This window comes from Eulemur rufifrons, chromosome 29 (genome assembly GCF_041146395.1).
Source record: "Eulemur rufifrons isolate Redbay chromosome 29, OSU_ERuf_1, whole genome shotgun sequence".
NCBI classification, from domain to species: Eukaryota; Metazoa; Chordata; class Mammalia; order Primates; family Lemuridae; genus Eulemur; species Eulemur rufifrons.
Genome location: NC_091011.1, coordinates 94,869,814 through 94,883,957, shown reverse-complemented (window position 1 = coordinate 94,883,957; position 14,144 = coordinate 94,869,814). Strand labels below are relative to the sequence as shown.

General features: G+C 52.4%; 1 protein-coding gene across 1 annotated transcript; it reads right to left on the bottom strand.

The window, feature by feature from the left end:
* Positions 1–7,638: 7,638 nt before the first annotated feature.
* ATP6V0E2 (ATPase H+ transporting V0 subunit e2) lies at positions 7,639–13,057 on the bottom strand. The gene is made up of 4 exons (XM_069462096.1): positions 12,891–13,057; positions 11,439–11,486; positions 8,732–8,848; positions 7,639–8,298 (listed from the first exon to the last, which is right to left on the bottom strand). The coding sequence occupies exons 1-3, from the start codon at positions 12,992–12,994 to the stop codon at positions 8,755–8,757; spliced, it is 246 nt and encodes an 81-aa protein (XP_069318197.1). The 5' UTR covers positions 12,995–13,057; the 3' UTR covers positions 7,639–8,298; positions 8,732–8,754.
* Positions 13,058–14,144: the final 1,087 nt, after the last annotated feature.

Sequence of the window (14,144 nt, the reverse complement as noted above, 5' to 3'; positions counted from 1 at the left end):
AGTGAATACATGTCAGAGTTGTGGCTTGAACTGGAGCCAGGGTTTTCCCCACTAGTGTGTACGCTTTAACTCTTATATTAGCTAGATTTCTTTCCTCCATCTTCTGGTATTGGAAGTTCTATCCCTGGAAATGTCTTTGTTCAAAAGGTGAAACAATAATACATTTTCACAAGTATAAAAACTACTATACTTTAAGAAAGAGCTTAACAATTTTTGCTTACAATAATTATGTGAAGTAGGACAAAGAAGTATTATTATTCCTAAGTGACAAATGAAGCTGAGGCATAGGGAATTTGGGAATTTAAGGAGCGGCCCAGGTAAGGATTAAATCCCGTGGGGACATCTTTGTCTGCAGCCCAGAAATCTTCCTACTTCAGCAGTGGATTAAGATGCAGAAGAACCTGGGAACTTGTTTAAAATGCAGAATACAGGGCCCACACCCGTTCTGTGGGTCTGGAAGTATCCCGGGAAATAACTAAGCCCCCAAGAGAGTGAAATGCATCAGAATCTCGTAGTGCACAGACACTCGAAAAACTCTGATCTAAAAGCAAACTGTTTGGCTCACATGCCCCCAAAAATGATCTTGAAAAACTATACATTTTAAAATTGACATCTGTATCAGTTTCTCAGAGTTACCATAACAAAGTACCACAAACCAGGTAGCTTAAAACAACAGAAATGTATTGTTTCCTGGTTCTGGAGAGTAGAAGTCTGAAATCAGAAGTGTTGGCAAGGCTGTGCTCTTTCTGCAGCCTCCAGGGAAGAATCCGTTCCGGTTTTTTTGTTAGCTTCTGGTGCTTCTGGTGCTCCTAGCAGTCCCTGGCTTTTTTGGCAGAGACAAGAGAGCTCCATAATCATGTCTGAACACAGACAAAACAAGAACATTATTCAAACCACAAAAAGGAGCTCTCTCTCCTTGTCCTGACTGATATGAATGACTATTGCTTTTCACTGACCATAGTTTAGCCTTGTTCCATTCTTCTCACCTTCTAGATAAGAATTATCTAGAACTGCGGTTCCCCCATTGTCTTCCATGAAACTTAGGAAGTGGGGGGACTGCTGGGGAGTCCCCAGCAGGAGGTGAGCAGCAGGCAGCCTGTTCCCAACCGCTGCTCCATGTGGGCTGCTATACCAAAATACTGTGGGCCCAGGATCAAGCAGGCTTCCCAGCCTCCAGAACTGTGAGAAATAAATTTCTGTTGTTTATAAGCCACCCAGTCCATAGTATTTTGTTATAGCAGCCCAAATGGACTAAGACAAGTATGTACTCTTGTATGTCTGATTTCTTTTGATTAGCACAATGTTTATGAGATTCATCCATGTTGATATGTGAATCAGTAACTCATTCTTTTTTATTGCTGAGTAGAAGTCCATTATATAAATACAACACAATGTATTTACCCATTTACCCTATTGATAATTTGGGTTGTTTCCAATTTTTGGCTATCATAAATAAAGCTGCTATGAACATATAAGTGTTTTCGTATGTTTTCATTTATTTTACATAAATAAGATAGAAGTGGGCATGCTGGGTTGTACAGTAAGGTATGTTTAACTTTTTAAGAAACTTCTAAACTATTTTCCAAAATGTTTGTGCCATTTTATATTCCTACCAGCAATCTTCCAGTTGTTCCAAATCCTTGCCAACTCTTTGTATCATCAGTCTCTTTCATTTTAGCCATTAAACATCCAAAATGGGTGGTATCTCACTGTGGTCTTACTTTAAGTAAGTAACTTTCACTCCACCAATGATCAGTGGAGCTGGAATTTGAGCCCTGGCAATGCAGTTCTAGACTCTGCACTCTCAACCTCAAAGTTGAGCTGAGCTGCCAAGTGAAGGTGAACTGCTCCTGGGAGGCTGGGTAGAGGGGAAAAGCGAGAAATATGTTTTGCCGAATTGATTGCTGCGGCTCAGGGGCAAGGCCGTTGCCGCAGGCATCACAGCCAACTGAGGCTGCAGAATCCGCAGTAATTCAGAGTCCAGGGCTCCTGCTGTGTGAGAAGAAGAATGAGAAGATGAACAGTCACTGCCCCATATGTCCCAGGCCTCTGTCAGGGGACGAACGCTGACCTTTCAGCAGGGAGGAAGACCTGGCTGCCGTAATGGCCCTTAATCCTGCAGTCAGGGAGCCAAGGTGGGGTCCTGAGGGTTTCTGAGAATATCCCAACCAGACCTACCACCCCCTTCAGGCAGATGCCAGCCGCGTGAGCTCCGGTTCTGCTGGGCTTGGGACAGTGCCGGCCTTTGGAGAACACCAGCCCACTGGCTGACCGCCCAGATATCCCACAGTCCCAGAAACCTGCTGGGCGCCGTCTCAGGGTCAGAAGCTCCAGGTCCTGCTGGGAACACAGACGAAAGGCTCACAGGCGCGCAGGACCCCCAGCCCTCAGCGCCTCTCAGCCCCCTTTCGCAGGGGCTCTGCACTGACAACTGTTTGCAAATCCCCTGAGGGGCTGAGGCGCTAGAGTAGCGGTTCCCAAAGGTGGGGGCCCCCAGGAACATTTCAAAATGGCTGGAGATATTTATGGCTGGGCCAGCAAGGAGCAGAGAGAGGGCTTCTGCGAGCATCTGGGGAGAGGGCAGGACTGCTGCTAAACACCCTACAATGCACGGGGCGGTGCGCTCCCCACCCCCCACCACCTCAAAAATACCAGAGATTTCTCTCGCCCTGTCAGCAGTGCCAAGGCTGGAAACCCTGTCCTAGAGGGCCTCAGTTAGCACGAGAACCCTTGGGAGCTGGTTTCAGATGTGAAGTCTAGAGTCCCATCTGTGAGATCCTAACCCAGTAGGGTGTGGTGTGGGCCCTGGAAGCTGCACGTTCAAGCATTCCAGGTGGTTGTTCCACACCCACACCGAGGAACAGCTCTGCAGACCGGGTCTGCAGCGTGATTCTAGAGCCCTGGCCTCCGGGCCTGCGCGGGCTGCCTGCCGGAGCCCCGAGGGAAAGCTCGCCCCACGTCCAACCTGGCTCCACTCGGGAGACTCTGTTGTAACGACCTGGCTTTGGTCCCAGTATTCGAAGGGTTGTTTTGTTTTGAGGGATTCTTTCTTTAAAAGTTAATTTATTTTTTAAATTGACAAATAAATATTGTATGTATTTATGGTATACACGAGATGTTTTGAAATATGTACACATGGTGGAATGGCTAAATCCAGCTCATTAACATCCGTATTACCTGACACACTTCCTTTTTTGTGGTGAGAACACTTAAAGTGTACTCTCATTCACTTCAAGTATACATTACACATTGTCATTAACTAAGTCGCCTATTATATACTAGATGGATGAACTTGTTCCTCTTATCTAACTGAAATTTTGTATCCTTTAACCAACATCTCCCCAGTGAGAAATTCTTTTACCTTGGTAAGCCCAGAGTGTGGCCCGAATTCACACAGGACTTTGGTCATCTGTCCTCACTTTTCTGGTGTTACAAATCAAGCAAAACTGCGGTGGCTGCCAGCTGGTTTCATTCCCGGAAACCCCACGGTTTATAAACAGGTCACTTCAGGCCCTCAGGTACGGAGATTATTAGGCTCCTCACATTTCCAGAATTATCAGTGATCCTGTTTCTGTTCAAAGCAACCAGAATTAACCAAGGACTATGCTTCGGGGGCTGCAGCAGGGAGAAGTGGCCCTGTGGCCAGCAGGAATAGCACCTCCCTCTCGCCTCTGCCCACTGAGAATCGGGGATGACGGGAGTCCCTGTTATAGATTGGAATGTGCCAGATCTCTCAGGGATATCGAGGTAGGAAAAAGTCATAGAAGATTGTTTGGGAAGCCTGGGATCAGAGTAGTGCAAAGTTGGCAGGTTACCTTCACTTTGTCACTTGGTTTCCCAAGCAGTGCCTGGCACCTAGTAACTGCTCAATAAACGTTAGCCATTGACACTATTAAATATCCTTGAAGGACGTTTCATCCAGGCAATGATTTTGTCAGGAGAATTATCGCTCCTCCTTGCTCAAAGCTATCGCCCTAAGGCCACTATCTCTAACATTGGCACTGTACATTCCCATTGGTGTTGCTTAAATCGGACCTGGGCTCTCTGGAGGCTTCGATCCTGCATGCAGACTCTGCCCTCTGTTGGCCACACTCCGTGTGCAGCTTCCTTGGCTACCTTTGCTTCTCTCAATGGGCTTTGCGTTCTGTCCCAGGGTGGTCTCCAAGGCCACGTTCCCACTCTGCCACTTGGTAAGGTTCGGGAGTACCCTGCTCCCAGGCACTGGGAGGTATCTTATGCTTTGTGTAGGTATCTTATGCTTTGTGTAGGTTCTCTGAGCCCCTGTGTCAGAGGCTGACACTTACTGATGTGCCTCCCACATTGCGGTAGGGGGGTCTTGCTTGAAACTGGGAACTATAAAAGAAGTCTCGCTATATTACAACGTCCAAATCCCTGCACCAAGAGACTGGACCAACCCCAGCATGTCTTCTGGCAGCCCAGGGTCGCATCCCTGGGACCACCTGGCCCCCCTTCGAGTTCCTGTCTGAAAAAGTTCAAGGCTGTCAAAAAAATTTACTGTTTTCACCAACACCTGACAATAAGCCTCTGACCACCTCCCTCCCTTTCTTAGAGCATTTACTAGAAAAGTCTTAGAATTTTAGACCCTTTGTCCCTTTGAGATACATATGTAAGTCTCTCCTACAACTCAGGAGTGCTTTTCTCAAGAGCCCGAAGGCCAGTCCTTTGGAAAATCATCATCAGAAGGATGAGGTCTCTGTCTCCTAGTCTGTCGGGGAGAAGAACCTTAAGTTCCATCCCCGCCAGCCAGCGGAACAGCTGGCCTGCTCACATCAACACTGACCAGCCCCTTGCGATTCCTCACTTCCCTGACCCAACCTGGGCCCCCGATTCCCCCTCCCCAACCCCCGACTCCAGTCCCCTCCCAACACATCCGAGTGGAATTCAGCTCTTCCCCCTACTCTCACTACTTATTGAATAAAATCTGTTTTCGCAGCTTTAACTATTATCCAGCTTTGTTTACCTTTGACAAATCCTGCTCACCCTGCAGGTTCCCGCCTCTGATAGGGACACAGTCCTCACCGGGTGGGCGGGAGACCAGCCCCTGCGAAGGGTGGGGTGACCTGGACTCTTGGCTGAACACTGCACAGGAGGAAAGGGCAAGGCGGGAAAGGCACCTGCTTGGGAGGGAGCCGCCAGCCCTGTGCGGTCCGGAGGCTGCCCAGAGAGCAGGAAGCAGCTCCCCCATACTCCACCTCCCAGGACAGAGGCTGCTGCCCGGCGGCTCAGTGGCAACTCAGTGACAGACACACATCCGGGAGAGTGTCTAAAGACACCAACAATCCAACATTGTGGAGGCCAAGAACCCAGAGAACAGAGACCAAGTGGGGAAGGCAACCCTTTGTGATACACCCACCCTACCCCCTGACCCCTGACCCCAACCATGGGCCAACAGGGATCTTTGGCATCCAGACCTGAGGCCCCAGTGGCGGGTATGCAGCAGGCTAGGCCTGGCTTCAGAATTACAGTGGCAGGAGCTGGAGGAACGGTCCCCAGGCCCAGGGCTGACCCACAGGGACCTGGGTGAATGCTCCCAGACAGTCCCTCCTTGTTTAGCTCTTTCTTGTCTCTAGGTCTGGCTTCAGAGGGCCATGGGGTCCTCTCCCACCCCACCTGCTGTCACTGTTTCACTCTTAGCCCACTGCAGTCCGACTTCACCAGCTGTCACCAAAGCTGCCAGCTGACCTTGACTTCTTGGGGGTGGAGGGCAATGGGGGTCTGTGATACCCTGGGCCATTCCCTCCCCTTGAACCACTCTTCCTCTGGACTTATACTCACCTGGTTCTCCTGCCTCCTGACACTTCCTCGCAGCTTCCATGGGCCCAACTCCATCTGTCCACCCCATAAACGCTGGGACTCCTCAGGGTCCTATTCTGGGCTTTACTCACTCTGAACGCCCCCAGCAGCCCACCCCTCATATCTCAGTTATCTTATGCTGTAGCTCCCACTTGGGCACCCACCCATCTAACCACTCACTGGACATGTCCACAGGGAAGCCCAGGACATGCCCAACTGAGCAGGGACAAAGGAAAACCTCAGCTGGCCACAGCCTCTCCCCAGGCTCCTGCTGTGCCCTGGCCACCGAGCTGGTCCGGGCCTGCAGCTCCAGCCCAGGCTCCCCCCTTCTCCCCCAGGCAACACGCCTCCTCCTGGGTCCCTAACAACAGCCTGCCCCCAGTCTCCTGTCCCTTGTGCAGCCTGCAGAGACAGTTCTAGAAATCAAATCGGCTCAGGTCACACCCTCCCTTTAAAACCCTTTGGAGGCTCCTATTGCCCTAGGGATCGATCCAAGCTCTTCAACCAATTTGGGCTCTCAGGGGTCTGTTTCGCCCCTGGGCATCTCCCATCCCACCCCACCCTCCTGCCCCCAGGGAACCTCTTTCAGCTCTTTCCTAGAGCTAGTGCTGCTGTTGGGATGCCTGGTTCCCCCTGGGGTTCCCCCGGCCCACTCCCCACCACCCCACGCAGGACGCTGAGCAGGCAGATCCGGCCCTTGGATGATGAAGACACGCCGGCCCCTGCTCTGCTGCACAGCCCCGGAGCCGGCATGCGGCCCCGTGGGGCCCAGATGAGAGGTGGGCAAAGCGCCACTTGAACAGGCCTCCATCTTCCTCCTCCCCTGCCGGGCCCGGGTGGGCTGAGTCCGAGCAGTCAGCAGGGCCTGTACCTTCCTCCAGGTCTCAGGGAAATGCAGTCCTCAGTGTCTGTGTCCCGGAACTGCAGCTCCAAGAGCAGCAGCTGCCAGCACCCTTCCTTCTCCCCAAATCCCCCCAAGGAAGAAGCGGGAATCAGGTCTGGGCGGGGACAGCAAGCAAACCGGCGAGGCCAGGGTTTGCCACCATACGGTGCGCTCTCCACCACTGTCATTTATTAGACACAAATCAGGTGCTCAGAACAAGTCACACGTGACATGCTCATTCCACGGGAAGGCCCCAAGGTCGGGAGGGGAAGCAAGCGTGAAGGGGGTCATCAGGCCCAGCCTGAGCCCTGAGCAGCAGGCCCAGAACCAAGACATCTGGGCAGGACACGTCACATGCCACTGCTGTGCCCAAACACTGCCCACTGAATGGGAATGCAGGCCAGATAAGCAGTCAACAAATAAGCGAGGCTGGCTTCTCTTCCCTTAGAGGCAGTGAGGACAGGCCACCGGCTGGCGGCCAGACAAGGTGGGTGAGCGCTGACCGGCTATGCTGGGAGCTCGGCCAGTGTCTGATGTCTGAGCTTTCTCTCCTCGAGGACTGAGGGCAAGGCGGGCGGCTCCCGAGGGTCTGTCCCACTGCCCAGCCTTGCCGGGCTGTGCTCCTGTGTGCCCCACCGTCCCCGGCACAGAGCCAGGTGCACTCGGGGCAGAGGCCTGAGCACACAGTGCCATTCACATGGCGCCTCCCCCACCCCAGCTCTAGCACTCAGACGCCGTTGTGACAGGTTCCAAAACCGAAAGCTGCCCCTACCCCAGCCCAGCGAGGAAGAACCCAGGCCTCCCCGGACAGCCACTGGGTGCAGATGCTCAGGCTGGGAGCGGGGGGCACTACCTACAGGGGGAGGCCCAGGTTGGGGCAGGGAGGGACGGTGAACAGAATACTCTGAGACACAACTTTCCCAGCAAGCCAATTTAAGTGACTTTATAACTACAAAGGATGCTAAACATCGAGCTTTCAATCTTGACGCAAATAATGATGCTGATTTTTCAAATGTGAATGTTTCTCTTTTACTTCAATATTTTCAGAAATTTCACATTTAGATATGTCAGAAAATTAAAGAATAATTCCATTCCATGCCAGAGCTCGAAAAGGCCTTGGACATGACAGGACAGAGCTCCTCCTCCTCCTCACAGCAGGGTGGTGGCAGAGCTGGTAGCCCGGGCACCCAACTCCCCGCCCGGCCCGAGCACCCTGGGCTGGATGCCCCTTCTCTACAAGGACATGTGTCCTCCCTTGGGCTGGCCTGAGTCCTGGCCTCTGCCCCATTTGTAACAGAAAGATCTCACCTGCATCAGCTGCTCAGCCAGGATCTACTTAGGAGGAAGGGAAAACTCCAGAGAGCAGTGGGGATGTACGCGGATACCCCCCGCCCTGGCCCAACTCTGCACTCAGGGCTCTCCCGAGGGCCGGGACTGGCGGTGAAGGGGGTCCGTAGAGCAGGCAGCCCCTGGAAGTGCGGGTCCAGGGTGCCAGCAGGAGGGAGCTGGGGGAGGAGGACTGGACACAGCTGTGGGGGGAGGGTGGGATGGAGGGGCCATCAGGGACAGTCGGGCCAGGGTCATCCAGAGAGCTGGGGCACCTGAAAAGCACATCACATTAAAGGGTTACTGCCTTGCTGTGGAGACTCCGTCCCCACCACCCTGTCCCGGACAGCCTCCTCGTCCCTGCCCCTGCCCTGGTCACTCAGCTTACCCTCACCTCCCTCTGTCCACTCAGAACAGATCCTGCGTCACCTGCCGTCCCCTCTGTGGCCTCGCAATCCCACAAGAGGCCATGCCCAGACGTGCCTTGGGAGGAAGCACCGCGAGGATGAGGTGGGGCTGTGGTCCCCATCTCATCCCTGTGACCAGCACAGTGCCAGGCAGGAAGGGAGTCAGTGCTCAGACCCCTGCTTTTATTTTTGCTAAATAAACACACACCTGAATCCAAATGAGACCTCTAACCATGGCCCTGCCTCTCCCTTCCTCCCCACCCACAGGGCCCAGGCACCACACCCCCTGCCCTCCCAGTACCTGGGGCCAGAGGCCGCGGCGCGTCATTCCCACAGGAAGCGCACGTACCAGATGGTTTCATTCTTCAGCTGGGGCCCGAACAGGGGGTTCAGCTGAGCCAGGATGGCAATGAGCCAACTGCCAGGGACACAAAGAAAGGCTGAGCCTGGGCACAGAAGGGACCCTGCCCCAGGCCCAGGGGGAGGCCTGGGTCACACTCTTTTCTTCTCTCCCAAGGTGGATGTGACCGACCCAGCAGATGGCAGGGTTTGTGCTCCTGGGAGTGAAGAAGGGTCACGTGGAACCACCTACACTCCAGCAGGCACGAGGGCTCAGTCCGGCGCTCGCGGATTTTGGTTCTGGTTTGATCTGATTTTCAAAATATTTGTAAGATCCCTGAGTTGGGGCTGGATCCTGAGATTAGGGAAGAAGAGTGGCTCCCAGCTGTCCCTTTAGACATCTCTAGTCCAGGCTCCCTAGTCACCATGCTCCAGGGGCAGAACAGGGCAGGCCTGACGGAGGCACATCAGAATCACCTCCTTCTAGGAGCCGGGGGAAGGAATTAGCCCAGGTTGGGAGAGCTGAGGAGCAGGGGGCCTCCTGCCCACCCCTGTCCTTCAAGCAGCTTCCTGGGGACCTGACTGGTACCTGGCATCAGCTACTGGACATCTGGGTGGCTGTCTGGCCCTGTCATCCATGACAAACCTTCCAACCTCATTTGGCACAGGAGTAGGTCCCCAAAGACTGAAAAGTGCCTCACTTGGGGCACGTCATGTGACCAGAACACCACTGCTTTGTCTGTTTTTGCAGGGAGGATCCGTCTCTTTCCCCTCTGCCTCCCCCACAGCAGCCAGCTGGGGGCCTGATGCCGGGAAGCCGTCAGGAATCCTTACCTGCTTTACATCAGCGTTGTCTCTGAGTTCATGTTTTGTAAATATAATTTCTAGGCACATTTGCTTCAAATGGCCCTACCTTCCCACCTGTATGCATAGAATTTGCAGCCTGTTTTCGGTCTCCCACGTGTTGATCCTGTATTTGTAATTATCCCACATCTTGTATAGGCCCCGCCCCCCCAACCCTCCCAGCCCCCATCCTTTATGTCCTGGTCTCTGAGCCATCAGATCCAAGCCCTTCCGAGGCCCTACCTGGGGCAGATGAGGACATTCTGTCAAGCCCTGAAGGACTGAGAAACAGCTTTAGAGAATAGAATAGGCCTTAGAGATGTTCTGTCCAGGGAGAATTCTGAAAAATCACATGTCCCCATGTATTTAAGTTAACACCTAATTATTATTTTTAACAAGATTTATTTTTTGTTAGTAGGAAGTAGGAAATATTAAATATTATATAAAGTAGGCCGGGTGTGATGACTCACACCTGTAATCCCAGCACTTTGTTTGAGGCTAGGAGCTCAAGACCACCCTGGGCACCACAGTGAGGCCCCTGTCTCTACAAAAAATAATTAGCCAGGGTGGTGGCAGATGCCTGTAGTCCCAGCTACTCAGGAGGCTGAGGCAGTAGGATTGCTTGAGCCCAGGAGTTGGAGGTTGCAGTGAGCTATGATCACACCACTGCACTCCAGCCTGGGCGACAGAGTGAGACCCTGTCTCAAAAAAAAAAAAAAAAAAAGTAAGGTAGCCAAGTCCGTCTAGCTAGGATGACAGAGTGAGACCCTATTTCAAAAGAAAAAAAGGTAGTTTCAACCTTTACATTTTGAAAAATGTGGCAGTCCTGGGAAATATTCCAGTTAACTTTAAAAGAATCTGTTACTTTTTTTTTTTAAGAGACAGTGTCTAGCTATGTTGCCCAGGCTAGATTTGAACTCCGGGGCTCAAGTGATCCTCCCACATTGCTGGGACTGTAGGCATGTGCCCCTGCACCCAGCAGAATCTGTTACCTTTTAAAGAATCAGCATCTCATCACTTTACTTGTCCTGTTTTGATTGTTCTGGATTCTGAACACTCAGTAACATACTAATGTGGCTTGATTAACCATGAGAGAGGCCTGCCCCGAAACTAGAACTTGAACGTATCCCTTCGTTGGCAGCCAAGATGATCTAAACATGAGCCTTGTAACCCAGCAGGATTGGGATGGATTGGGGGGGGGGGTGGTTGGTAAAAAGGGAATGGCTATTGTGAATGGCAGTTTTAGAAAGAGACTATATGGTCACTGAGGACCTGGAAATTGATTCCCTCACACTATCCAAGTACTTGAATCCCTTGGAATGTTTTTCTATATCCCTTGGGTACCTTTCCCAAGTTTGAAGACTACTGTTCTCCCCTAGCGGGAAAGACTGTATTCCAGTCACCTGGGGCACTCATTAAAAACACAAATTCCCAAGTGCAGACTTCCAGAGTTGTGATTCAGTGGGTGTTGGGTGCAGCCCAAAAGCTGAGTTTGAACAACCTCTTCAAGTAACCCTGATGCCCAGGCAAGTGCAGACGGCCCTGAGCTGGCCCAACTCAGTCCCTGCACAGGTGAGAGAGCTGCGGCCCATGGGTGTTACACAGGGCACATGAACACGGCAGAGCCAGAAGCAGAGCCCGGAGTTCCTGACTTCTGGGCCCTGCTTTCTTTACCATTCCACGATGGCTCCACTGCTGTGTTTTATACATTCAGCCTTTCAAGAGGTGTTTGCTACCAGGACAGAGGGAAGAGCAGGCTAGGGGAAGAAGGAAGAAGGGAGGAGAAAAGAACTGGCTGATTTTGAGCTGGGGAGAGTGGTACTTACAAGAGGTAACAGCAGACGGCGGTGGCCACCAGCATGGTGATGATCACTCTGCAACAGAAGAGGACACAGGTCAGGACCGGTGGAACCAGCACCATCAGGAGGCCTTGCCAGGGCCAGAGAAAGGGCTCCTGGTGTCAGCTCTTTTCCCACTGGCCTTCCTGATGCCACCTGGACCCAGGAGGCTGAAGTCTGCTTAGGGTATGGAAAATAAAAACTTAAAGTGTCACCTTATGGAGAGGCCAACCTTGACCACATCCAAGTTATGTTACAAATTCTTCCCTTCATCTCCCTTCTCCATCACCCAGTATTTCTCCATCTTAATGCAGACATGGTGGGGAAGGAAACTGCACAGAGCTGCATTTTTGGCAACCCACCGGGGAGTGGTCTGTGGAATTCAAACTTCATCAGGCAAGGGGAAGGAAAACAATAGACCAGAAGACAGGGCAAGAAGCAAGGAGACCATAAGCCATTTCTCAGGCTGAGCAAGTTGTTATAAAGAGAGAAGGGACTAGCTACTTTGTGTCCACTCAAAGAAGACTGGAGACAGAAGCTTAAAATGCAGCAGGAGAGATTTCAGTTAGACTGAAGAAAGAACTCACCAAGATTTGCAGGAGAGGTGAGACACTAACATGGTTTACAAAGTGAGGCTGTGAGATCCTTAGCCCTACATATCTTTAAAGAACAACACAACACCCATACGTCCAAGCAGCCTCCAGGCAAAGCCAAACCTACTCCAAACCAGGGTCTATGACCTCTCGTCTAAAGCACTTCAAGTTGGTGCTGCAGAAAGTAGCACTTGATCCCTCTCTCAACATCACTAAGCAGCTTGGGTGGGCACTGGGTAGACCGTGGAGAATAAGCCAATCTCCGACCTCCAGGAACTTGTAGTCAAGGGAAGAGAGTCTTTACAACTAAAGACAATACGCAGCAGAAACTGGTGAACATGCAGACATTTGCTAGGGAACCTTCCAAAAATAATACCAGCTAAAATTACCCAATACATACAAAGTGCCATGCATTGGTAAGTGTTTTAAATGCACTACTTTGGGTAATCCTCACAGCAGCCTTCTAAGGCAGGATCGTCATCATCCCCATTCTACAGAAGAAGAAACTGAGGTTGACATTTGCTCCAGTCACGCGGCTAGCAAGGAGTGGAGAGACCGCATCAGTGCCCATCCGTGCCCTTTACCAAGGCTGTGGGACGGGTGACACTTAACCATCTCCAATGTCACTTTACCCTTCAGCTCTGTATCTGCTCTTTCACCCCAACCTCCTGCCTGTTCCCTGGCTAATCACCGCCCAGGTGCAGAGACCCCGGAGCAGGCGTCCAGGCGCCTGGCGTCCCCAGTGCGGGCGCTCGCTGCAGGGCAGGAAGCCGCCGCCCCTGGGTGGAGGGGCGAGCCCGACCAGGGGGCCGAGGAGGGGTCGGCAGGGCCTGCGCACTTTCCTTACCCGCGGTTGGGTCCCTTCGGCACGAACCAGGGCCCGGCGATGCCGATGAGGCCCCAGAACGTGGTGAAGATGATGACCGGGAGGGCGAAGGAATGCGCTGTCATGGCCGGGCGCGGGATGCCCGGGTGAGATGCAGGGCCGAGCTGCAGCCACACCAGGTGCGCTGATCCCGGGCCAGGCAGTGGGCTCCGAGCATGCGCAACAGGACGCGCGACGCCGAAGCGCTCGCCTGGGGCGATCCGCGCATGCGCATCTCCTGAACAGGCTGCCGCGCTGTCACTCACGGGCCCCTAGGAAGGTCCGCCCCCACCCCAGGCATCAATCTACAGCACATCCACAGGGGCTTTGGGATTAGATCCCTGACACCTTGCGTAAATAGCTGCAGTCTGCTGAACTATAAAATGCACAGGGCAATTCTTACAAGGTTGCTGCAGGATTAAGTGAAATAAGCACGTAGAAAGCAGCTAGCATAATAAAGCTGGATAGTTTCTTCCATCAGGGCTGGAAGAGACCTCGGAGCCTGTTTTCTTCCTTGGGCTTTTTTTATTTTTTTTATTTTTTTTAAAGAGTCGGTCTCACTCTGTCACCCAGGCTGGAGTGCAAGTGGCAGGATCACAGCTCACTGCAGCTTCAATTCCTGGGCTCCTCCCCATCCTCCCAGCTCAAAATCAGCCAGTTCTTTTCTCCTCCCTTCTTCCTTCTTACCCTAGCCTGCTCTTCCCTCTGTCCTGGTAGCAAACACCTCTTGAAAGGCTGAATGTATAAAACACAGCAGTGGAGCCATCGTGGAATGGTAAAGAAAGCAGGGCCCAGAAGTCAGGAACTCCGGGCTCTGCTTCTGGCTCTGCCGTGTTCGTGTGACCTGTGTAACACCCATGGGCCGCAGCTCTCTCACCTGTGCAAGGACTGAGTTGGGCCAGCTCAGGGCCGTCTGCACTTGCCTGGGCATCAGGGTTACTTGAAGAGATTGTTCAAACCCAGCTTTTGGGCTGCACCCTACACCCACTGGCTTCAAGTGATCCTCCCACCTCAGCCTCCCAAAATGCTGGGATTACAGGCATGAGCCACCGTGCTGGCCCCTTGGGCTTTTCTCCTTGAAAGTCTGGCTTTCTTATTCTCAGTAAACCAAATGAGACAATGTTAACTGAAGGCATTTTGTAAACTGTGAAGTGCTAAATAAAAGTAAGGGCCAGGTGCGGTGGCCAACGCCTGGAATCCCAGCACTTTGGGAGGCCAAGGCAGGAGGATTGCTTG

Coding starts and splice junctions, on each gene's coding strand:
- ATP6V0E2 (XM_069462096.1), bottom strand. CDS start 12,994: ATGACAGCGCATTCCTTCGCCCTCCCGGTCATCATCTTCACCACGTTC. Junction 11,487..12,890: donor CCGAAGGGACCCAACCGCGG/GTAAGGAAAGTG, acceptor CTTCTGTTGCAG/AGTGATCATCACCATGCTGG. Junction 8,849..11,438: donor GCCGTCTGCTGTTACCTCTT/GTAAGTACCACT, acceptor TGTCCCTGGCAG/TTGGCTCATTGCCATCCTGG.